Source organism: Hypanus sabinus, chromosome 8 (assembly GCF_030144855.1).
Source record: "Hypanus sabinus isolate sHypSab1 chromosome 8, sHypSab1.hap1, whole genome shotgun sequence".
NCBI classification, from domain to species: Eukaryota; Metazoa; Chordata; class Chondrichthyes; order Myliobatiformes; family Dasyatidae; genus Hypanus; species Hypanus sabinus.
The window spans coordinates 155,119,010-155,144,424 of NC_082713.1; the positions used below are offsets into that span (position 1 = coordinate 155,119,010).

General features: G+C 39.4%; 1 protein-coding gene across 1 annotated transcript in view; it reads left to right on the forward strand.

Moving 5' to 3' along the window:
• The first annotated feature begins 482 nt into the window (after positions 1-482).
• cftr (CF transmembrane conductance regulator) overlaps positions 483-25,415 on the forward strand; it is a 154,109-nt gene continuing 129,176 nt past the window's right edge. Inside the window, exons 1-2 of the mRNA XM_059978285.1 lie at positions 483-615; positions 15,348-15,458. Of these exons, the coding sequence (XP_059834268.1) occupies positions 563-615; positions 15,348-15,458 (164 nt within the window). The 5' untranslated portion in view covers positions 483-562. The remainder of the gene's footprint in view (positions 616-15,347; positions 15,459-25,415) is intronic.

Sequence of the window (25,415 nt, forward strand, 5' to 3'; positions counted from 1 at the left end):
TAGAAACATTATGGCAATTTGCCACAAACTTGTTAAGTAGCGGGTCTGTTGCAAACATGTAGAGTGAAATGAAGATTAAGATTTCACAAGTTTTCGCTTTCGTGTCCCCGTCTCGCATCAGGATAACAAGCTAAAGGGTGCAAGACTGGCATCTCCCGGTATTCACACACACCAACTGAAAGGAAAAGACAAAGCCCAAACTACTTTTCAGTTAAAAAACCATTTATTGTTATCCATAATTTTTAGAATGCATGTATTAACACAATCTAGTTGCCTGGCCGTCTAGATTTGCTCAGCTATTAATAAAACACAACAACTGTTTGCCCGTGGAGGTGAATAATTATAGGGAAATGGGCAACAATTTGCCCTAGTTTAAGTTCTGGCAGAAAAAGTTTTTTTTGACTGGGAGATTGCCACTTTTGTGAGAAATCAGTGGCAGTCGCTCCCTCTCCCTCTCCCTCTCTCTCTTTGGGCTGAACAGTGACATCACCACGCAGAGTTAATAAGGTGGGTTAAAGGCAGACTCTGCTCTCAGGTACTCGTATCTCTTCAGCAGGAAACAATGCAGAGATCTCCCATAGAAAAAGCCAATGCCTTCTCCAAACTCTTCTTCAGGTAAGATCAAACGTTACGAAGCCCGTGCCAACTCTTCTTAGCGCGCACTGTCCTGTTTCCATGGCAAAACAAAACTTTCCAAGGTGAAACTTTTACAGTAGTTCTCATGAGTTTCTTTTTAATTAAACTGCCGGGAGTTCTCTCTCTGAATAGGAGATCAGTTCCTCCGTCACACTCCCGGGCTGCAGTCAGTGAACTGAACATTTTACTCCGTTTTTTATTGTAAATTTCTGGATATCGCGTTTGGCAGATCAAGAAACTCGAAACTTCAGACAAACATTTGTCACAGTTCACTTGTTGGTAACAACTGCTACCAACTACACTGACCTTTCCAAGCTTACTGTTTGCAAATCACTCCAGAAGGGCTGCCAAGGCTGAAGATTTATTCCACATTACTAACGAGACTTCTCGCTGCCTTAAACAGTGTCTTCCTTGAATTCTCCGAGACACAAGCGAAACAATTCTTTTCAAGACCTTGACGACACGGAGGGCAGAAAAAAAAATCACGAGTTCGTTTCGACATTTATTATTGTAATAAAAATGTAGTGTAAAATAATATATTTTTTTAAATCGCTAACTACATTGAGAAAGAATACAACAAAATTCGTCGTGTGTATATGTGTTACAATTCGTCGCTTGGCACATTGCTAAGAATGAGGTCCTGCATAGAAATGGTGTACACGTATGGTTTCAGGTGCAAACATTTATGGGGATGTAAAATCTGTTTATTTTTCAAGAGTGGGTTATTTCTTGTACCCAAGGTGAAATCAAGATCAAATCTGCAGAGGGTAGCGATTATACAGCTTCTATTAGTAATGGTTCCAAATCTTAACTTACTGACTGCCTTAGAGGGACAATTACTTGTCAGCCCTTTAGTAAGTTGCTGAACAGCAGCGGTAACAACTTTTAAAATGTAAACGTTAAGCATGTAAACGAAAACCTGGAGTTCGGCCAAGCAAATGGCAGAATCTGTTCGAGCTATCCCATACTAGAATTTTAATCAATCAAATTCTCCATTTATCGGGCCAATCTCAGTCAATGGGATTCAAAATAAATTGCTTTCATTGCGGATGATTTCAATCGGGGAAAAATAACAGTTCCCACCGTATTAAGGAAATAACTTTCCCTACAAAAACGTGAAGCATAAAATTGTTAAATAGAGAATTAGACAAGAAGAAAAGAAACATGAGGCATAAATCGTCCTCAGTTCTACCTTCCTGTCCAATCTTCATAACTGTTCAATAATCTAAACATCAGTTTTATTTTTAACAACCAATCACTGACTATTGATGATCCTCCAAGGTAGAGATTTCCAAAGATTCACAAGGCTTTGAAAAAAAAATCCTCCTCCTCTCATTTTGAAGATGGCAAATGATTACTATGCATCTGTGCCCTCTCCTCCACCAGGGGGTATACGTTTACAGTACCTATTCTACCAAGCTTCCACAAAATAATGCTTCATTCACAAAGCACATCATTCTTATGAAGTGTGGAATGGAGAGTCTTTCTTCATAAGATAACTCTTCATTCTGAATGGACATTCATTCCATTGTCTCTCCATTCATATCTTTGTAATTAAATTTGATTCAAAAACTGTAACGTCTAATAAGCATTCAGGTGATTGGGAATTCACGTGCACTGTGGATTGACTAATGGATAGAAACAGAGTTGGATTAAATGGGTCATTTTCATATCATCATGCAGCCAATATTGTCTAAAACAAAGCTTCCTGCTTGAAACAAGAGAAAATCTGTAAATGCTGGAAATCCTAACAACACACACAAAATTCCGGAGGAATTCAGCAGGCCAGGCAGCATCTATGGTAAGGAGTACAGTCAACATTTTGAGCAGAGACATTCATGAGGATGAAACGTCGACTGTACTCTTTCCGACAGATGCTATCTAGCTTGCTGAGTTTCCCCAGCATTTTGTGGGTTTTGCTTGTCTGATACCTTATTCTGAAGATAGAACATCTATTCCTTCCGGCACCAATCTACTACGTTGGTACTTTTTATCTTTCCTCATGTTATCGAAACAAGTCATTCAGCCTATTACGTCCACGCTGACTCAGAGATCAATCCTAACCCTCACTAATTTTTCCAGTAACCTCTCTCTTCACACACTCTAGCACTTACCTCTGCACAGGGGTAATGCACAATGACCAGTTAACCTACCAAGATGCATACCTTTTGGATGTGCAGAAGGCAGGAACAAGAACATCTGGGGAAAACTCACAGTCACAGGGAGAACTTGTAAACTTCACATAAACAGTTCAATTCCAGAGGTCAGTATTGAACCGGGTTACTGGAGCTATGAAGCGGCACCACTGTGTTGCCCTGAGCAACTTCCTTTACAACAATGTGCCAGTGTTTCTTTGATACCATCTTGAAATCTACCGTCTTGGTAATGGATAGTGAGCATAGCAAGCCATTGCAAATGAACAGAGAAGGTGAATTTAAAGATGTTTAAAAATCAATACCAGTAGTAATATTTGGAGAAAACTTTTCAAAAATGAACTCTTCTGAAATAAAAAATGATTTCACCTACGAATTTTAGCCATGACCTCTATCACCTTGAAAGTTCAGAGCAGGAATTGCAGGGGAATTCTTCCATTTGTGAATTCCCCTTCCAAACACACAGCACCCTGACTTGTAAATACCATGCCCTTTTTTCTTAGTCACTGCATCAAAATCGTGGAACTCATAACCTGATATTAGTGTAGGAAAGTGAAGTTTCAAGACGAAAGCTCATTTACACCTTCCTAAAGAATTTAAGTTTAAGAGATATATACTGATGTTGCCACCAAATTCTATCTTGTGAATAAAAGTATACACATTTGAAACCAAAGAGTAAAGTTACATTAAATATTAATACTTTGCATTTCATAATGATTAAAAAAGTGAACAAAACACAAGTTTCTATTTAAACACCGGCATAATTTTTTATGCTAACTTGATGAAATATCTCATTTGGATGGAATACTGCTTACTGATGTAAACACATATAACTTATTTGCTAGCTGAAGTTAGCCTTCTGGTGGCCTTGACTTCAAGTGCTTTATTGTGCTTATAATTTACAAAAAGAATGTCAGCCTGAATTATGATTTTGGATGTTAGTTATGTTGACAAATTTTGCTTTGACAAATACATTATTAAGTCATTCTCTGATTTCATAGTTAAATTGCAGTATGTGAAGAAACTGCAATTTTTTCCTTTTCCTTTAACCCATTAAATTCAGTTAACTTTGTCTTTTCTAGTCATTTGACATTACAAAGGATTTTTAAAACAGATTGATGAAAGGGTTTCGTACTCCAATGGATATCATGCTAACATTGGTTACTATAGCTTCCTATTGTGCTCACAGAGTCCAGTTATTCTAATGGTTGATAGATTTCACGAATTCAGCAACGAATGACAACTCCGCTCTCGATTTGTTTCAATTTAAGTTGAGACACTGGACAGATTAATTTTGAACTTGGAACGGCTAATGGAAATATCAAACTATGCGGTAGTGAAGCAGACACAGGTCAGTAATTTGGGTTCAATTCACACCAAAGCTGTTGTCACTGTCACTGTGTGGATTTCCGGGTGAACTGGTGACATCAGTATTTCAGTCAATGGCAGGTTAACTGGTCACTGGAATTTGCTCACAGCTTATAGGTGACAGGTGGCATCTAGAGGAAATTGATGGGAATAGAGGAGGAATAAAATGGGATTAGTTATAGGATTAGTGTAAATGGGTGCTTGATGGTTTATATAGACTTCATGGGCTAAAATGCCATTTACCTGTTGTATGACCATGACTCTAAATTGCCTTAATGTTGGTTGGTGATTGGGGGCATGTGAAAGAATATGTTACATAAAGAGGGTGGAGTAAGGTTATTGCTGGAGCTAGTATGAAGCCCAACATAGTCTTGATGGGGGAAATGGACTTCTACGTTTTATGAAAAAAATATCAAGAAATTAACCCTGAAGTTTTCTGCAAGCTGGCCAAGCATGCATGCAAGTCCAAAATAAGCTGAGTGATTCCCAACAAAACCACCAGATCCCAGCCAGCTCTACTTAGCCCAATGTGTTGATCCGTAAGGACTCAAAGCTTCCACTGGGCAATTCTACTTCAATTCATCTAAAATTGATCACCAACTCAAAATATAAAGAAATATCAAGAGAACATTCAGTGGAATTGATTTTTTACAGTTTAGTATGCAGATTTAACAAGGATTATCCTGGAAGATACCTCCATATACAGATCTCATCCTGCCTCCAGATTGAATTGATCATTGTTAATTTTGATCATTTGAACAGGCACTTAAAACTAAGCTTGTTTATTAGATTTATGGTCTCTAATACACACTTTAAAATACACTTGATGAGTTTGCTAACCACAATACAACTATTGTATAGTTATCTACAATCATCTTTGAAAGCTATTTTCTCTTGTTTAAAACCAATTCCATCACAGATAAAAAGACAAAATGCTGGCAGAGCTCAGCAGGCCAGACAGCATCTATGGGAGGAGGTATTAATGACATTTTGGGCTGAAACCCACCCTACCTCCTCCCATAGATGCTGTCTGGCCTGCTGAGTTCTGCCAGCATTTTGTGTTTTTATTTATTTCCAGCATCTGCAGATTCACTCGTGTTGCCTTTCCATCACAGATAGTGTCTTAGAAGAGCCCTCCTTGTTTCTCCTCTTCCAGGTCCTCCTCCTACTCCTTCTTCCCCATTTTCCTGCTGTGGGCCTCCTCTTCAATGCTTCTGATACTGTGACGCTCATGAAGTACAGTCACCATTGCATCAGAATGAGTGTGGTTGATGCAGGTTAGGATCCAAATGTTAACCGTGTCTTCACATCACCATTATAGAAACTTAGCTATTTTGCAAATGGCAAACACCACTGAACCTAGCAACTAATTTGTTTCCAATTTATCACCAAAACACGCCAAAATCATTAATGATTTTTTTAAACAGTGCAAATTGTGGTGATGGGAAAGAAGAGGGTTCTTTCTCCTATCGACATTGGATTTACTTGCAAGTTTAACAAATGATATTAATTAGTAGCACTGGAGTTACATGCGCTACTGCGGTAACCAATAACAGTATGTGTGCTACCATACTAACCAATGATGCAGTTAAAAATTCATGCCTGCAAGAAATTGTAAACAAACAGTACCAAAATACTAGGGACCAGCAAGTCCAATTTGTAACAAATATTGGAGAAAATGACAGTCCAAATTCATAACATTATTTTGATCAGAAAGTTTGTTGACAAGTTTTATAGTGTGAATAATTTGCAGATATCCAAAATTCTTATCAGGTCACTGATCTCTGCAGATCACACTGGAAGTGAAAGCAAATCAGATGTTCCCAGCAAAGCTGGGAATCAGTGCAATCTCTACATTTCTGCACTTAACTGCAAATATTCAGACTGTAGGATAATCTACAGTGTGAAGATAATTTCCTCAAAATGATTTACAATTACAACATCCAAGCCAACTTGACATTTTAAAAGTTCGAAATAAATCTATTATCAAAGTACATGTATACTACCCTGAGATTAATTTTCTTGCAGGCATTCACAATAGAACAAAGAAATACAATAGGATCGATAAAAAATACACACAAAGTCTATATATTTGGTGGTGTTGTGTGTGTTTTTTTGATGAATGCTATGGTATTTCTTTGTTTTGTGGTTTCCTGCAAGAAGATGAATCTCAAGGTTATACATGGTATACACACGTTGATAATAAATTTGAACTTTAAAGGCTAACAAACAATCTATGTGCAAATAAAAAAAACATAAAAATAAGAATGAATGAATGAATGAATGAATAAGTAAATAAATACTACTGAGAACATGAGATATAGAGTCCTTGAAAGTGAATCCATAGGTTGTGGAATCAGTCAGTGTTGAGTGAAATTATCCACTCTGGTTGAGGAGTCTAATGGTTGAAGAGTTATATTTGAACTTGACCCTGGTGGAGTGGGACATAAGGCTCCTGTACCTCTTTCCCAGTGGCGGTAACAAGCAGAGATAATGGTGTCCTTGTTGATGGAAGCTGACTCATTCTGGATGTGGTTAATAGTGGGGAGATCTTTTCCTGTGATGGACCGGACTGCATCCACTACCTTTTGTAGGCGTTTCCATTCTTTGGCATTGGTGTTCCCATACCAGGCAGTCAGGGTACTCACGACTGTGCACCTGCAGAAGTTGTCAAGGTTTTAGATGACATGCTGAATCTATGCAAACTTCTTTGTAATTGTTCATGCCTTCTTTGTAATGGCCTCCTATGTGTGCTGATATTGATTGTAGAAGAGATGTTGCCAGTCCATACCCACCATGTTCACGATATTATCAGTAGAATTTATGTATTAACAACACAAGCAACAGCAACAACACAACAACATAAAACAACAATAGCAAAGCTAGCCACTTTCTCACCCACCTACCTATTCTCTATCTCTCTCCCCCTCCCCCCCTCTCCCCCCTCCCCCCCTCTCTCTCTCCCCCCCCCCCTCTCTCTCTCCCCCTCCCCTTCCACCAACCTCAGGACAGGCTGCCTTTGGGCATCCAACAACCATTTCTTGGCCTCAGACTCACACAGACTGAGTCTCCAACATCCAAGCCAAGCTGAAAGAATAAGCGTTGGTGGAATTTCATGACAAGCCCTTTGTTTAAGTACAGAGTGACCTCGGGCCAATTGGTTGACCCAAGTATATAATTACCTAGCTGGTGCTGAACTATGGCCTTGCCTTGTTACTGTGACATTCTGAGGACTCGCCATCACTAATTGGCTACTGAGATATTCAATCTATTTTATTCAACTGCAGTTTGCCCTTCATGCTTGGAATCAGAGGAAGGATGATGAGGATTTGCCTTGGAACACGCTGTAAAGGAGCTACTTCAAATCCAAAACCACTAGAAGGGCTTTATAACTAGTCTGCAGAGACTAATAAACAGTATTTCTTCTTAAACAATTAGATGGAAGAAATGACACTGACTCGTGGTTTCTGAACCATAAATATCGTAATTCAATGCCTAATCCTATATAGCAAGTTAAAAGAGAGGGAAATGAGTTTGAGATAAAAACAGACTATGAGTGTTTAGAAAATGAGGTTGTCAGTAATTAAGCCTTATCACACAGTTAAAAATCTAATTGCTTTGACCTCGCTAAGCTTTAACATATGACCATAAAATATAGGAGCAGAATTAAGCTTTTTGGCCCACTGAGACTGTTTTGTCATTTCATCATGACTAATCCATTTCTGCGTCTCAGCCCCAATCTTCTGTCTTCTCTCCACATCCCTTCATGCCGTGACTAATCAATAATTTATCAACATCTGCCTTAAATACACCCAGTGACTTGGCCTCCACAGCTGCCTATGGCAATGAATTCCACAGATTCACAGATTCTAAAGAAATTCCTCCTCATCTCTGTTCTAAAAGGATGCCCCTCTATTCTGAGGCTGGTCTTAGACTCGCCCACCACAGGAAATATCCTCTCCACATCCACCCTACTGAGGTCTTTCACCATTCGATGGATTTCAATAAGGTCACCCCTTATTCTTTTGAATTTCAGTGAGCAGAGGCCCAGAGCCATCGGGCACTCCTTAAATGACAAGTCTTTCAATCCCTGGATCATTTTGTGAACATCATTGGAATCCACTCCAATGTCTTTCTTAGATCAAACTCATGCGAAGGCATGTGATCAGCTAAAAATAGAAAATTTTCTTCCAGCTCTACAAATAGTGCCTGATGTATAGTGCATTCCCGGAAGTTTTCTGATTTTATAGAGACATAGAAATCTACAGCACATTACAGGCCCTTCAGCCCACAATGTTCTGCTGACCATGTAACCTGCTCGAGAAACTGCCTAGAATTTCCCTACCACATAGCCCTTCTATTTTTCTAAGCTCCATGTACCTATCTAAGAGGCTCTTGAAAGACCCTATCGTATCCTCCTCAACCACTGTTACTGACAGTGCATTCCATGCACCCGCCACTCTCTGTGTGAAAAAATTACCTCTGACATCCCCCTTGAACCTACTTCCCAGCACCTTAAAACAATGCCCCCTCATGTTAGCCAGTTCAGCCCTGGGAAATACCCTCTGACTATCCACACAATCAATGCCTCTCATCATCTTGTATGCCTCTATCAGTTCACCTCTCATCCTCCGTCACTCCAAGGAGAAAAGGCCAAGTTCACTCAACCTATTCTCATAAATCATGCTCTCCAAGCCAGTTAACATCCTTGCAAATCAATAAAATATATATTAAGTTCCAGCTTGAGGATATTGTAAAGTACAAAAATGATCATCTGATTTGTTAGTTAGGTGACATTCTGCTCTGGCACCTTGGTTTGGTTTATTTATACGACTTACCTATTGCCCATTTATTGCTGCTGGCGTTTAGGACAGCAAAGAAGGTCCCCCATCACTGGCAGTGTTCAGGGTTACCTTCATCGTGTCAGTAGCTCGGTTTTCACTTTTGTCAGTCATGCAAGCCCTGGGTACTCAGGAGTACCATCGCACTCAGATGTGGATGGATTCTTCATTGCTGCTTCTGGAACAGTTTTGTTCAGCCCTGAACTGAACCCCGGACCTGGGGGACTCGTGGACCTCACTCCATCTGGCCTCTACCGTTTGATCTGTTTGGGTCAAGCTGGTCAAAAAAAGAGCCGAAGACCAAGGCCCTGCCTCCAGCTAACGTAGCTCTGCAGGTCATCGAGGCACACAAGCCTTCAAACCCTTCCATAAGGATGTGGTCCTTTTGGAGGATCGCTCACATAAATCAAAGTATTAAGACTGTAATTGAAGATTTAAGGTGGATGACAAGAGAAATACCTATTTCAAAGCATGAAGCTGAGGAGTGGGATTAAAAAATGTGGGCTACTTACATTATGGATGAGTAAATTCCTCTAGGTATTTTAAATAATGTTTTATTAGATGATGAAAGGAATCAATGGTATTTACTGAGTTCTATTAGATAGATCAGGGAGAACAATTATAAAGGAAAACAAGATAAATGATAGAAGCTAATGGAAGTGAGTTAATTCCTCAAACATGGTCAGATATTCAATGATCCATGCTGACCTTGTACTTCAAATTCATTTGCTCGCCCAATTACCATATTCTCCGAGTCCATATACATGCTAAAACCAATCAGCAACTGTCCTGAATTTCCTCAATCACTGAATGGTCTCTCTAAGGAAGAATTATCAAACTTCATCTTCGTGCAAAATGACTAACCTCTTGTCCTGAGAGTGAGCCCATAGGGCAAGGTTCTCCAGCATGAGGGAACTGCCTTTCATCACTTCTCTGGTCAATCCCCCTCGGCTTGCCACATATCTCAATTTTATTTTTCTGAACGACAATTTACTTGGGTAAATCTTAATCGGTCTTTATATGACACCTTTCCCCACTCATTTTTCAAGGAACCAATCTAGTTAAATAAGATGTAATAATGACTCTTTAGGTATACAGTTGGGACCAGAAAGGAATCACCAAACCAAACACCTCCAAAATTTCAGAGATCCTTACTATTGTACTTTGACAACTTTTGCGAAAAAGGGCTAGCAGACTACTATTTGCATTTCTAGCTGCTAGATGTATCTGGATGTTTATCTTCTGGATCTCCCAAACCAGCACATGCGGATCCCCAATATGCCAATATTTCCCAAGTTCTCATTGTTTAAAAAAAGATTGTTTTCCTATTCCATTTGTCATAGCAAATATTATACCATTTCCCCACAACTTTGTACATAGAAGAGTACAGCATGAGAACAGGCCATTCAGCCCACAATGTTGTGCTGAACCAGCTAAAAAGCACATTAATACTTCCTACATCTATCATGTCGGTATCCCCCCCCCCCCCATCTTACCTACATCCATGTGCCTATCTAAACATTCCTTAAAAGCCTCTAATATATCTGACTCTCCCACCATACCAGGCAGCGTATTCCATCCATGCACAACTCTCTGAGTAAAAAACTTACCCCTCACATCCCCCTTGAACCTACCCCCAATTGTAGTGCCTTGCGTTTAAGTTACAAGAAGGGTAAAACTAAATTAAGTATTATGTATGCCTCTTTTCTCATGGAATTGCAGATCAATGGAAATGAGTTGTAGTTTTTCCACTGAGGACCAATTTATTACATTTTTTTTAAAGAATACTTGATTATTTCCTTCAGCATAATGTTTTGTTTTCATAGATTTCCTAGAATATAACATAAATAAGAATATTAATCATATTGTCAATATAGCATTATAGGTTATCAAAAATATGTAAGATCTTGTTTTTCTGTAAATTGTCTGTGACTTTTTTCTAATTCTCTGAGAAGTTATATAACTGTGGGAGAGAGGAGCATTTTTGGAAATCATGATAAACTGAGTTGCTTTTTTATTCTTCATGAGATTCCACAAATATCTTCTGGACTTTATGTGATTTCAGTGTGGACTGAAAAGCGAAAGGAAGATGAGCTGACCTTTGGCATTGAGAAGTGTCCAAAATGGCCCAAGCTTCAGAATAGCTGTTCAAATGTTGATAAAGGGCAACGCTAGTTGAGGAGCTTCACCCCTATCTTTGACATGAAAATTCTTAAAGGATTAACAATACAATAAATTTTTTTCAAACATCTGACATAACAGTAAAATATAAATGAATGATCAAAACAGGAAACTAAAGTAAGTAAAAATGAATAACGTCACTTAGCTTTTTCCTCCTATCTCCAGGTTAGGAATCACTATCTGTCTGCAGAGGCTGAATGCCCAGTGCAATGTTGGGACTCCATGCAGAGGCTATTGACTGAGCAGAGTGAGAGACACCCTGCACCTGTCTCTCTCTCTCTCTCTCTCTCTCTCTGCACCCCTGAATTACAGCAAGTTCTGCACTTCCAGAACTCGTGAAAGTTTCAGAACTGCCAAATGCAGGCAATGTGATTTGGCACAGTGTTTCAAAAGTTACATTTTTAAAAACTGCAAGCAAGTCATTAATTAAATTAAAGAATGCATCATTCATAAATAATGTTCATACATAAAATATGATATTCATGCTTACAAAAATATATTTGATTTAAGTCACACCTGACTTTGTGACTAAGTTTTAAGGATAATAATAGAATAAAGCAATCTACCTATGTTTTTTTTTAAATACCCATTGGTAGTTTTTCTATTCTATGTGTTTAACTTTAAGCACATATCATTTCTAAAATCTTTCTGACAATGAAGTGTGGATGCAAATAAGCAGAAGAATCACTCTACAGCTTTAAACTTTCTTCTCATAAGTTTTTCTATAAATATTTGATAGTTTCATGGAGCTGCATATAAACCTTGACTCAACATTCATAAATAAGAGGAATAGGTGCTTCAAACAAAATAGAAATTTAACTGTTGGGACCAAGGCCTCATTCTGCCTTATGCAAATGAATCTTTGATTTCCTCAATTGCAGACCCCAGTCGCAGACCCCAATCAGTTCAGACTGGCAACAACATCTTCTCTACAACCACCATCACATCAAAGCTTTTCTGCTCTACTCACTTTATAATTACACTGGACAACAAATTTTTTCGAAATTGTTGCTTCCTTAGAACTTTTTAAATGCTTAAGATAGACTGCTTGAAGCTGAACACAAATATATTTTCAGAGTACTTGTATCACGTAGAAATTTGGAGAAACGAGAAATTAACTTTTATTGAATATATGTTTAATTGCATAATGGTGCTGATGCTTTGCAGTAGTCCAACTAAGCTAAAAATGTTTTGTTGATGATTTTCATTTGTACTCAGTGTCTGAGGCTTCTCACTTAAGTGTCCAATGATAATCAGCCAGCACTGATGGATTCCAGTTGCCCTGATAGCATTTCTCCATGACCGCAATGTCCTGGTGAAGTCTTTCACCACGCTCATCACTGACAGTGTCAAGATTTGCAGGGAAAAATGAGAATGCAGAAAATTAATCTTTAGTGACATGTTGCACTTTATGGTTTTGTATGTTTGAAATATATGACCAACCAGCTGCATGTAGTTTGGTGCTCTGTGGTTGCCAGAAAATGTTCAACAATATCCTTGAATGCTTTCCATGTGACTTTCTCTGGTTCCAGTAGAAGTTCTCCGAATTGTCTGTTATTGATGACCTATTTGATTTCTGAACCAACAAAAATTCCTCCCTTAGTCATGGCATCAGTTATTCTGACTTGAATTATGAATAGAAATAGCAAATGTAGGTGATTTCCAAAAGAATGGTGCGTGATAGGGAAATTTCACTGTGACTTTCATGGCCATCAGCCCAAAATCCATAAGATAAACCCAAGAGTATTTAGGAAGCAAAATGTTATCAAGTGTTGTGACTGAGAGGCTAATGCCATATTTAAGTTTGCTGATGTCACTACTGTTGTTGGCTATATCAATGGTGGTGATGAATCGACACGTAGGAGAAAAATTGAAAATCTGGTTGAACAGTGCCTCAACAACAATCTCTCACTCAATATTGTGGTGTCACTTATGTTAGTTGTTAATTCAAGTGACACATTTCACCGTATGTTTCAATGTATATGTAATAAATAAATTAATCTGAATCAGTATGAATCTGAAGGTCTACAGATATGTACAATACGTGGCTTGCTGGACCAATATTTATTTCTTCATTACATTACAAACTTGAGCAGTTTATCAAGCTGTTACTTGCATATGTTTATAATGTATATGGCAAATATTTTTTGATCACCATTGTAAAATTCCATAAATTGCAATGAACTTTTCACCATTTGAAAGTCATTTAAATAACAGTGCCAATGAGGCAAGGGATTTTTCTTCAAATTTGTATATTCAAGTAAAGAGAATTTCATTTTTGAATTATTCCATAGATTAAGCCCAGATATGCTTGCATTGTACCAGACCAATTACAAGCGTGAAGTAATTTCTATGTAAATGCATAAACCACTTCTAAATTAAAATTATTTTGTAGTTTGTTAAAAAAATTAACTACTAACATTTTGTGCAATGCCAATCTCGCTAGCAAGCTACATTCGCTCCCTTTCAAGTCACTGCAGTGAGTGTAATCTCAAAATGTTGATACTTCTGTGAAAAATAGAATTTAGAAGTACTTGAATTTATATTTTTCCATTAGGAATTGGGTCTCAAGTTTCAGGAGGTAGCAGTGTAAACTGTTCAATGATATCAGAATGAAAGCTGTTACATACTTTTGAGGCTAACAAACTTGTATGCTGAGGCCAGAGTAGGGACATGGTTATATTTTTGCTGGATTATAACACAGAACTCTGGACTGTTGATACAAGTCACATGTTCAAATCCCACCACAGCAGAATTAGGATCAGAATCAGAATCAGGTTTAATATCACCAGCATGTGTTGTGAAATTTGTTAACCTAGTGGCTGCGGTACAATACATGATAATATAGAACGAATAAGTAAATCAATTACAGTAAGTATATATATCTATATTAAATAGTGCAGAAACAGAAATAATATATTAAAAATGTGAGGTAGTGTCCATGAGTTTGATGTCCATTTAGGAGTCTGTTAGCAGGGAGGAGAAGCTGCTTCTGAATTGCTGAGCATGTACCTTCAGGTTTCTGTATTACCTTCCTGACAGTAACAATGGGAAGAGGGCATGCCCTGAATGAATGGGCTCCTTAATGATGGACACCACCTTTCTGAGGCACCACTCCTTGAAGATGCTTTGAATACTATGGACACTATTGCCCAAGATGGAGCTGACTAATTTTTCAACTTTCTGTAGCTTATTTCGATCCTGTGCAGTAGCCTTCCCCCGACCCCCCCATATCAGATTGTGATGCAGACTGATAGAATGTTCTCCACAGTACATCTCTAGAAGTGTTTTAGCAGACAGACCAAATCTCCTCAAATTCCTAATGAAGTAAAGACGCTGTCTTGCCTTCTTTGTATTGCATTGATATGTTGGGGCCAGGTTAGATCTTCAGAAATCTTGACACCCAGGAACCTGAAACTGCTCACACTCCACTTCTGATTCCTCTATGAGGGTTGGTTCATGTTGTCTCATCTTACCCTTCCTGAAGTCCCAATCGTCTCTTTGGTCCTACTGACATTGAGTGCAAGGTTGTCGCTGCGACACCACTCAATTAGCTGGTGTATCTTGCTCCTGTACACCCTTGTGTTTTCATGTGGGATTCTACCAACAATGATTGTACCATCAGCAAATTTATCAATGACATTTGAGCTATACCTAGCCACACAGTCATTGGTATAGAGAGATTAGATCAGTGGGCTAAGCACACATCACTGAGGTGTGCCAGTGTTGATTGTTAGCAAGAAGGAGATGTTATTACCAATCTGCACAGGTTGTGGTCTTCCAGTTAGGAAGCTGAGGATCCAGCAGGCATCAGGTGTTTAAAAAATGTTAGTATTACTTACATCGGATTGTCCAATATTATATTGTCCTTAAAGGAAGTAAATCTGGGATATTTAACTAACCTGGGTGACTCCACATCTATTCTTAACTGTGCTGTGAGGTGATTTAACAAACCAATCAGTTCAAGGGGCAATTTGGGAAAAGGGAATAATTTTTTGCCCTGCCAATGACATGCACATGCTTAAGATGAATCAGTAAAGGGAAGTTGAATAATGTGACTTAACCCTGGCTGAATAGGAGGCAATTTTGAAAAAGTATTTTGATTTTAAAACCTTCATGAATGTTTGGTCTGACATTGTAATGGACCTTTGCTGTTTGTGTTCCTCAGATGGCCAAGACACATTCTGAGAAAAGGCTACAAACAGAAGCTGGAACTGTCAGACATCTATCAGATTCCATCATCAGACTCTGCAGATGAACTCTCAGAGATGTTAGAAAGGTACAATGTAATTCAGTCAATAGACATTTTAAAATATGGTGTTTAATTGCATATTAAATAGTAGTGGATGGTGATGAATGTTTACTTACAAATTGACTAAATGAATAGATGGAGCTATGGTCTAAATGTGGCTTTCAAGACTGCATGCTGGCTGGTGTGATGTGTTCTGGTATCTTCCCTTGACTGGCAGCACCTAACCCATACGTTGACAGGCATATATACAACAAAGGAAGTCTGTTAACCAGTGGAACAGGTGCCAATCCCAGCAATGTCCCACACTCAATGTGTCAGACATGGCTCAGCCTTAAATCCCCACAACTCACCCCAACCCACCCCACATCAGTTCTTGCAGCTTCTGAGCCATAATCAGTTCATTATTGCAAAAATGCCAGTAGAGGGGAGGGGTTCACAGTAACTTCCTATCAGAATAGTGCACAGCACTTGTAAGTATCTTTTTTAAACTACAAAGGGTACCTAACTCAAAGTGTTTGGGCTGGAATAATAAGAGGTACTGTATATTGTGAACTTGTTGAACAGGGCTGAGATTTTTGCTCCCTGTGCAGGGAAGGGTAGGGGCTGCAGGAAGGACGAGCACTGTAATTTTGGGAGCCACTCGAGAGGTGGGAGAGAAAGGTAGTTGTAATTGGTATTAGTACATTCAGGGGAATAGGCACAAGTCTCTGACTGAAGGATTCAGATTCCCAAAGGCTGTGTTGCTTGTCTGGTGTCCAGGTTTGGGACATCTTACTTAACTTAGAATGAAATGGGAAGATCCAGTTGTCATGGTCCATAGGGATGCTAATGACAAAGGCAGGACAAGGAAAGGAGTTCTGCTGAGGGAATTTCAGCAGCCAGGGACTAAACGAAAAAGCAATGCTGAACTGGTAATAATCTCTGGATTGTTACTTGAGCCACATGCAAATTGGCACAGGGTCAATAAGATTAGAGAGTTTAATGTGCAGCTCAAAGATTAGTGTGGGAGAAGTGGATTTGAATATGTGGGACATTGGCACTAGTGCTGGGGAAAGAGGGAACTGTTCCAATGGGATTTGCTCCACTTGAACAATGCCAGGACCAGGATATGAAGAGGGTTTTAAAATAAGTCCTGGAGCTGAGTTCAAAAGAATGGGAAAATAGAGATAAAGTAAAAAGTAAAGGAAAGTGCAGGAGGGGTTACTGAAGTTTTCATAATAATAGAAAGTTAGAAAGTGTTAAGTATTTAACTTCAGGTAACATGGAGACAAATTTGAGAAGAGGGTGGTAAATGCTGGTCTGAAGGTGGTATTTTTGAATGTATGCAGTATGCTAAACAAGGTAGATAAGCTAATAACGTAGCTAGATATTCCCAGCTATGATGCTGTGGCATCACAGAGTCATGGCTAAAAGAAGATCACAGCTGTGAGCTAAACATCCAGGGATACACATCCCATCAAAAGGCAAGCAAGTGGGCAGAGGGGATGGGTGACTCTGTCTGTAAACAATGAAACACTCTTGTGTCATACTGGCACGGTTGAGCCAGTATGGATCAAGCAGGGTATCAGAGTCTTTCGTCAGCTGTGACCAGCCACAGTGAGAAGATTTCCAGACAGAGCCTGGAGATACATGACCTCCAAGTAGCTGTTTGTCAACTTTTGCATGGGAGAGACTGTCAGTCGCTCTGCAGAACCGATACATCTTCCAGCCCTAGAGAGATTTAATGGTGACCTGGGCTCTTGCCTTGGCTTCCTCATTCAATGCTCATTAGTGTTCGAACTCCAGCCATCCCGGAACTCTTCGGAGCATGGAAAGGTGATCTTCATTATTTCTCTTCCGGCTGGAAAAGCCCTAGCCAGGACCGCCGAGCACTGGGAATGAAAATCAGATGCAGTACATGCAGGCATGTGAGGTGTGTGCCCGGAACAATGAACCCCATACCTGATCTCAAGGGCTCCTTCACAGTCACCCTGTTCTGGAAAGGCCATGGGTGCACATCTCCATGTCACAGGTCTTCCACCATCCAAGGGGAAGACTGTCTTCATGGTAATTGTCAATCGGTTTTCAAAAGCTTGCAAGTTCATTGCCTTGGATAAGCTACCATCTGTGGTGGAGATGGTCAAAATTGTCCAGGACCAAGTCTTCAGCATCCATTGATTCCCAGAAGACATTGTCTCAGATCATGGTCCACAATTTGCATCACGTTTCTGGAGGGCAATCTGTAAGCTGACTGGGACAGCAGCAAGCCTTTCCTATGAGTTTCACCACAGTCCAATGGCCAGGTGGAGCAGACCAACCAGGATTTGGAATGAACCCCAAGATGATTGGCCTCAGAAAGACCTGGTGAGTGATGTGGCCATTTGATGTGGGCAGAGGACACCCACAACACCTTACAGCATTCAATAGACAATAGGTGCAGGAGTAGACCATTCAGCCCTTCAAGCCAGCACCGCCATTTAATGTGATCATGGCTGATCATTCACAATCAGTACTCTGTTCCTGCCATCTCCCCATATCCCTTGATTCTGCTATCTTTAAGAGCTCTATCTAACTCTTTCTTGAAAGCATCCAGAGAATTGGCCTCCACTGCCTTCTGAGGCAAAGCATTCCATAGATCCACAACTCTCTGGGTGAAAAAGTTTTTCCTGAACTCTCTTACGACATTTCCGCCATCCCGGGAATTAACCTCGTGAACCTACACCGCACTCCCTCAATAGCAAGAATTCGGCACACAGGATGTCACTGTTCGAGTGCCAGTTTGGTTATCATCCACCATTCTTTCGGAATAGGAGTCTGAGGTCAGGTTCCTGTGGCCAAAGATCTTGTCCAATGCTGCAGGTGGAAATGAATTAAAACAAGAGAGATTTTGCTGGCCAGAAGGCAGAGATGAAGGCTTACTGAAGGAGATGAGAGGAACCCACTTTGCAGCCTGGGCAACAGGTCTGACTGTCCACTCATGATTTGCCTGTCTGGGTGGAGTCTAGAAAGTTGGTGCCTAATTTCATTGGCCCCTTCAAAATCCTGAGGGAACTAAACCGGTGGCCTACATCTTGCAGCTCCCCGAGACCCTAAAGATCAATCCCACCTTCCACATCTCTAAATTAAACCTATTTGCACCAGCCCCTTAGCCCCACCTCCACACAGGTTTATTGATGGGGAACAGTCTTTCACAGTTAGAAGACTTTTGGCCTCCTGAACTGTTTGGGGTGCTTGGCAATACCTTGTGGGCTGGGAGGGATTTGGACCCAAGGAAAGTCACTGGGTGCCTGAAAGAGACATCTTCGATGTCACCATCACCATCACATCCCCATCTCTCTGAGCAGCCAGGGCTGTAAGGAATCGGCTACAGGGGAGGGGATCCTGCTTTGAAATGCACCCAATTGCGCCAGCTTCTGGGGTTTAGACGCTGTAACTCTCTGGAGTATGGATAGCTGGCACAGCCCCCTTTAAGGCTTCAGGACTGTCCCACTAATTGACAATCATGATGGGGCCCCAAGAATTGAGCCTCAATGCTCAATCATAAGCCCAGCCAGAGATATCATTCAGTATTTCACTATGTGCTCACTTCTTGATCCAGTTTTATTCCGTGTCTTGATCTTAGCCTCAAATACTCCAGCATTTGGGTTCAAACCATCCTTGTCAAGCACTCTCATCACACGGAGTGTAGAATTCCCAAAGTCAATAGCAAGGAAGACAAATGTATTACAAGCACTAAATGTGAGAGGACTCGAATATAAAAGGATGTAATGCTGAGACTTTATAAGGTGTTGGTCAAATCACGTTTGGAGTATTGTCAGCAGTTTTAGGGGCCATATCTAAAGAAGGACGTGCAGGTGTTAGAGGAGTTTTACAAGAATGATCCAGGGACTTAAAGGGAATGTTTTTAATTGTACGTGCTAATAATTTCCTGATAACAGATGTTAGGTTACTTGCCTATAACTCTCTAGATTTCCTACTCATCATAGATAATGGTGTGAAATGTGCAGTGTTCTGATCTGAAGGAATTGATGGTTTCCGTATCAAGAGAATTTATTGAGGTACAGCACGAAATAGGCCCTTTCGGCCCTGTGAGCCATGCCACTCAGCAATCCCCTGTTTTAACCCCTGCCTAACTATGGGACAGTTTACAATGACCAATTAACCTACCAACCAGTACGTCTTTTGACCGTGGGAGGAAACTGGAGCTCCGGGAAGAAACCCATGCAGTCAAAGGGAGAACGTACAAACTCCTTGCAGGCAGCAATGTGGATTAAACCCGGGTTGCTGGTACTGTAAAGCATTGTGCTAACGTGACACATCCATAATATTTTAAACACCTTTCTTTGAATCTTAGAATGGAACTTGTATGGTTCTGGTATTTATCTTTAGTCGCTTTGTCACTTTCGTTTTGTTTATGTTGGCAAGTCTAATTCCTGATTTAATCTTATTTTGATTAGAGTACTACAAAGCTGTAGCTAATGTGCTTACTAATTCATGAAAGATTACTAAAGGTACTTACAACATGATGGCTACTTATTGGCTCTGCAGTTTTCAGTTATTGACATTCTTTCATCAGCAGCATATATTTGAAACTGAACATGTGCTGCATGCAACCTCTGGGCCTTTCATTACAGTTATGATGGAAATATACATCCAGATTCCTGATTCATGCAGATGGTTTGTGAAGTTTCCCACTGGGAGCATGGCATAAATTGTGTGTAAAGTATGTGGCATGGTGATCATGCCAACTCCTTGAGTTGACCTTTTAAAATAATTTTATTCATAGGTAGCTTGTGCTGCTTTTCATATAAATTATTCTTGCTAAATTTAATGCTTATTAAGAAGCAGTTAAGTTTGTGCAAATGAACTCTGCATTACTATTCAGTGCAGTGTTTTATCCAGGCTAGGTATATCCCTCAATGCTTACAAATTTTGAGAGAAAGTGATTACTGTCCCTTAATGCATTTTTTCTTTTTTTATTATTGTCTAATAGAACATAGAACCAAGGACAGAAGCAGGTCTAAACTTGTCAATTCTCCCTAACAAACTAATGTGATTCTCTGTCATATTATACCTGTATTGAAAAATTTCTGACCACGAACAGCTCATTTGTGACACAATCATTATGGATTATGCAGCAATGACAAGAGCAGTTTACAGCAATTTCCTTAGACAGGACATAGGTGTGTTGATGTTCTCATACTGGAATCAGCCATTACAGATCTCCCAACTTACAGTTAGCAGAGAGTTCCACAGTTAGATTAATTGTGAACTATCATTTTCAGATTTGGACAGACTCTATATTGGAATCCTGGAATCCTGTTGTGTTCTGAGTATCAATAATTGAGAGCAATACAATTGAACCAATATATTAACTTGGCCTTGATATTATGCTACCTGCAGAACTTCTCTCTCTGTATTACCTTGACTGAAGCTGTAATTAAATCTATATTTTATTGTAATAATCATAACCAGATGATCCCATGTATATCATAAAATACCTAAAATAGTTTTCAAACATTCAACAAATTACAATAATATTTTACAGGCTCTTTAATTGATTTAGTAAAAAGCAATATTATTAACCATTGTTTATATCAGTAAGTAATAGGAAAAAGCACTATTATCAAAGTCTATTTTTCTACGACTAAATTATACACAAAGGTTATTCTTTGCTTAAGTTTAGTGTTGCTTTATTCAATTAATTGCACAGTTTCAGGGAAGAAATGATCACAAGCAGGAAAGCAATCATTGAACTGCATCATTGATCTTTCAGAATTCAAGGACTCAAAGTGAAAATCTTGCCATCTTATGACACCTATGGTTTCTTGTTACTTCCATTTTTCAGAACTACTGTATAACCCATCAGTTCCTAACTATTGTAATAATAAAGCTGCCTCTGAAATTTAAGGAAGCAGCCAAATCTGCTAATTTATTGAATGGAACAAAGTTATACAAAGTGATGTTTCTAAACCTGAGCCTCTGTACCTCCCTGTGCAAGTAGATCCTCAACTTACTTGTTGGGATACCATAGTCAGTATGGATTGGTAAAAAATAAATCTCCTCCTTGCTGAGGAGCAAGACAAGAAACTTCAAGGATGTGTGCTTATCTCACTGCTCGATCTCTCTATACTCATGACTGTGTAGCTGAGCACAACTCCCCTCGAGGAGTTCTATATTCTATGTTCTATGACACAACTGTGGTTGGTAAAATGTCAGATGGCCATGTGGAAGCGTGCAGGAATGAGATAGATTGACTGGTTTATTGGTGTTGCTACAACCACCTCACACTCAACACCTGCAAGATCAAGGGATTTTCATGATGGCGGACTTCATGAAGGGGAAGCCTGGAGAACACACACCGGTCCTCATTGAGGAGCCAGCAGTTGAAAGGGTGAGCAGCTTCGAGTTCTCGGGCATCAACATCACAGAGGATCTATCTTGCGCCCAACACATTGATACAGTCACGATGGAAGAACGCCAATGGTTCTGCTTGATTAGGAGTTCGAGGAGATTTGGTATATCACCAAAGATGCTTGCAAATTTCTATAGGTGTACAACGGACTGGTACACCTCTGGCTGCATCACCATCTGGTAAGGAGGTCCTAATGCGCAGGAATGCAAGAGGCTGCAGAAAGTTGCAGCCTCAGCCATCTCCAAAATTGGCACAAAGCTGTTTATCATGAAAGATGCTGCGTTAAGAAAATGGCATCCATCACAAAGGACCCTCACCCCCTTTTCTTGTTACTACCATCAAGGAGATGGTATAGGACCCAGAAGGTGCATACTTACACAACTCGGAAACTGTTTTTTCTCCTCTGCCGAATGATTTATGAATATTACCTCATTGTTCCTTTTTTGTACCATTTATATTGTAATTTACAGTAAATTTTATAACTTTGCACTGTACAACTGCACAAAACAAGTTTCATGTCATATTAGACAATGATAATAAACCTTAGTCTGTTTTTGAAATGTTTTTTCTGTACTTTAAATATTCTCATTACATAGTTTATTCTCCTGTGACTAATTCTCTGAAAATGATTAAGAAATAAAATAGGGGAGTGGCAAAAAGAGGTTGAGGAAAGGAAGTATGAGTGTGGAAAGTGTGAAAAACAGCTATTTGTTGCATGGGAGGGTTGCAGATATTCATTACAGGTGAGAGGACAAGGCAGAGGGGTTAAAGTTGCTCTGAGGGTGGAGAGATAGTGAGGGCTCTTGGCCCAATTCCTGCATCTCCAGCTCTATTTCTCTCTGTCATCTGCACTCCGTCGTGACACCTTCAGATGATATGGTCTCATTGCATTCCATATTCACCCTTAATTCATCACCTGTTAGTTCAACTTGAGCCTTTCCTTATCTGTTCTGGGCAGGTATGAACACCTCGGCATGCACCAATATATCTGCCATTGGTCTCGAGCAGCTCTGTTGTGCCACCAAGTGGTGATTTTAAATTACTGCTCTTCCCATGGGCAGAAAGGGGCTGCATTCAATTGGTTAACTGTCGTGCAACATTAAATGGCATGTCATCAAGTTCACAGGGAACTTATAAATGTAGAGGCAAGGCCAATGGAAAAAATGCCACTGTTTTAATTTTTTATTGATTAAAACAAAACTGTTTCCATGCCAATTTGTACTTCATCCTTTCCTTCTGAAGGGAGAATCGACCTCCTTTAGTCTCTCTCCCCCTTTATGTTACAACTTCTTTCACCTGAGTATCATTATATCTGCTACCATTAAGGTCAAATAGCTTAATCTATGACAATAAAATCAGAAGTAAAGATGGGTATGTGAGATTTTTCTTTGCAGCTCAACTATTTTATATGAAGTAATGAAAAGATATTTGAATTTTGATAGTAAGCTATTCTGTGATTAAGGTGGGTAAAAATTTATTGGATACAATATGCTTTCCTTAGGAGGCAGCCTTCAAAAATTATTTCATTCGATGACTTTACTGATATTTTACCATAAATTGTTTTAGAGGAGAGTGAATTGCTAATTGTATTTGTAACTGTCAAAAAGAAATTTGTTAACAAGTTCCTCTTAAGGGTGGCTAAGATAGAAAACATCAGGTTGGAACCTTTTGAGAATTCTTAAGAACAGATCTTTGTAAATACTCACGTAAAATTGAAATGCAGAAAAAGTAAAGCAATGATTAAATATCCAGTGCTGAATAGTTACATTTAGTCTGGGCTAACGAAATTTTAGAAGAATATTATAGCCTTTTCAGTCTTGATTGCTGACACACAATGCTTCATCACCTGGCATTATATTACTTCCTCAAGACCCATTGCAAATGGAAATACATTGATATTTAGCTTTAATGTCATTGATTAGATAAATACTTTCAAAGATACGTGCAAATACAAAGCACAAGACACAAAAAAGTGACTTCATAGTGCTTTCTAAAGTATAGTTAATTTGCTATTACAATGAAATTACTGATACTTAATGGAACTAAGATGTAAGTCAGACAATAAGAATAGAAAACACTCACCAGGACAATATCTGTGGAAAGAGAAATACAGTTAACTTTCAGGTGAAGACCTTTCATCAGAACTTTTGATTTTCAAATAATTAAAATTTGCAGCTCATCCTATTATAATATACCATATTACTGTACATAAGGCATAGGAGCAGAATTAGGCCATTCAGCCCATTGAGTCTTGTCTGCCATTCCTTCATGGCTGATTTATTAACCCTCTCAACACCATTCTACCTTCTCCCCATAATCTTTTGATGCCCCAATTAATCAAGAACCTGTCAACCTCTGCCTTAAATACATGAGCTGGCAAATAATTAGCTGGATCCAAAATTATTGATGTTTGCCTAAGTTTGAAAGTAGTTTATTGTGCACAAGGACAGGGTTTGTTTAAATGGGCTTTACCCTGAGCATTGCACATTACCAGCCACAAAATGATAATGAAGAATATGGATTGAGGAAAATATGAAACATAGACTGTTAGACTAAAGTTAATGGATATATTGCTCAGAGAAGAGATAAATCAATGCAAAAATTGTTACATAGACAGGGTTCTTAAAACATTACATAACCTTCCGATTTCTCTCATTAGAAAAATACCATGAGGTAATCTTATCAGATTAAAGGCTGAAAAATCCTCTGGACTTAATGAGCTGCAAATTGAGGACATTAAGCAAGTGTCTTCAAAAATAGTGGATAATAGATTCGAACTGAAAAATTGCAAATGTTTGTGTGCAAAATAAGAAACGTAGAATAGTTGGCCTGGCATCTGCAATTGGGAAATTGCTAGACTCTATTATTAAGGAGGTAATGATAGTCAATATTGAAACTAAGAGGACAATCAGGCAGAGTCAACATAGAACATGACAGCACAGGAACAGACCTTTCGGCCCACAATATTGTGCCAAACCAACAAAAAAAAAACAAATCAAAAACACCCAACACCAGTCCCTCCTACCTATACCATGTCCATATCCCTCCATCTTCCTTGCATCTATTTGCTTATCCAAATGTCTCTTAAAAACCACTACCACATACCAGGCAGTTCTTTCCAGGCATCCACCTCTCTCTGAGTAAAAAAACTTGCCCCTCACATCCCTTGAACCTACCCCCTCTCACCTTCAATGCACGTCCTCTGGTTTTAGACATTACGGACATTGGGATTATGTCGACTTCTTGAACACCTGACGATTAAATGTAGACCATTCTATTTGCCTCAGGGGTTCTCATCCGTGAGCCGGACTGCGGCTTGTATACCACCAGCGGCCAATTATAAGCAGGCACTAGCGGCACCGCACGATATTGTCTGCAGGCAGGAAACAGCCTCTTCTGGCGCATTATAGACGGCAACTTGAACCAGGCCAGTTTGAAGAAAACCCTGCCCCGTTATCATCAGCATGTAACCTGTTGCATGAGAGGTCCCAGCACACTAGACCACTGCTACGCTACGATAAAGAATGCTGGTCTTTCCTTCCCGAGACTGTGTTTTGGCAAATCAGACCACCTGGCTGTACTCCTACTAC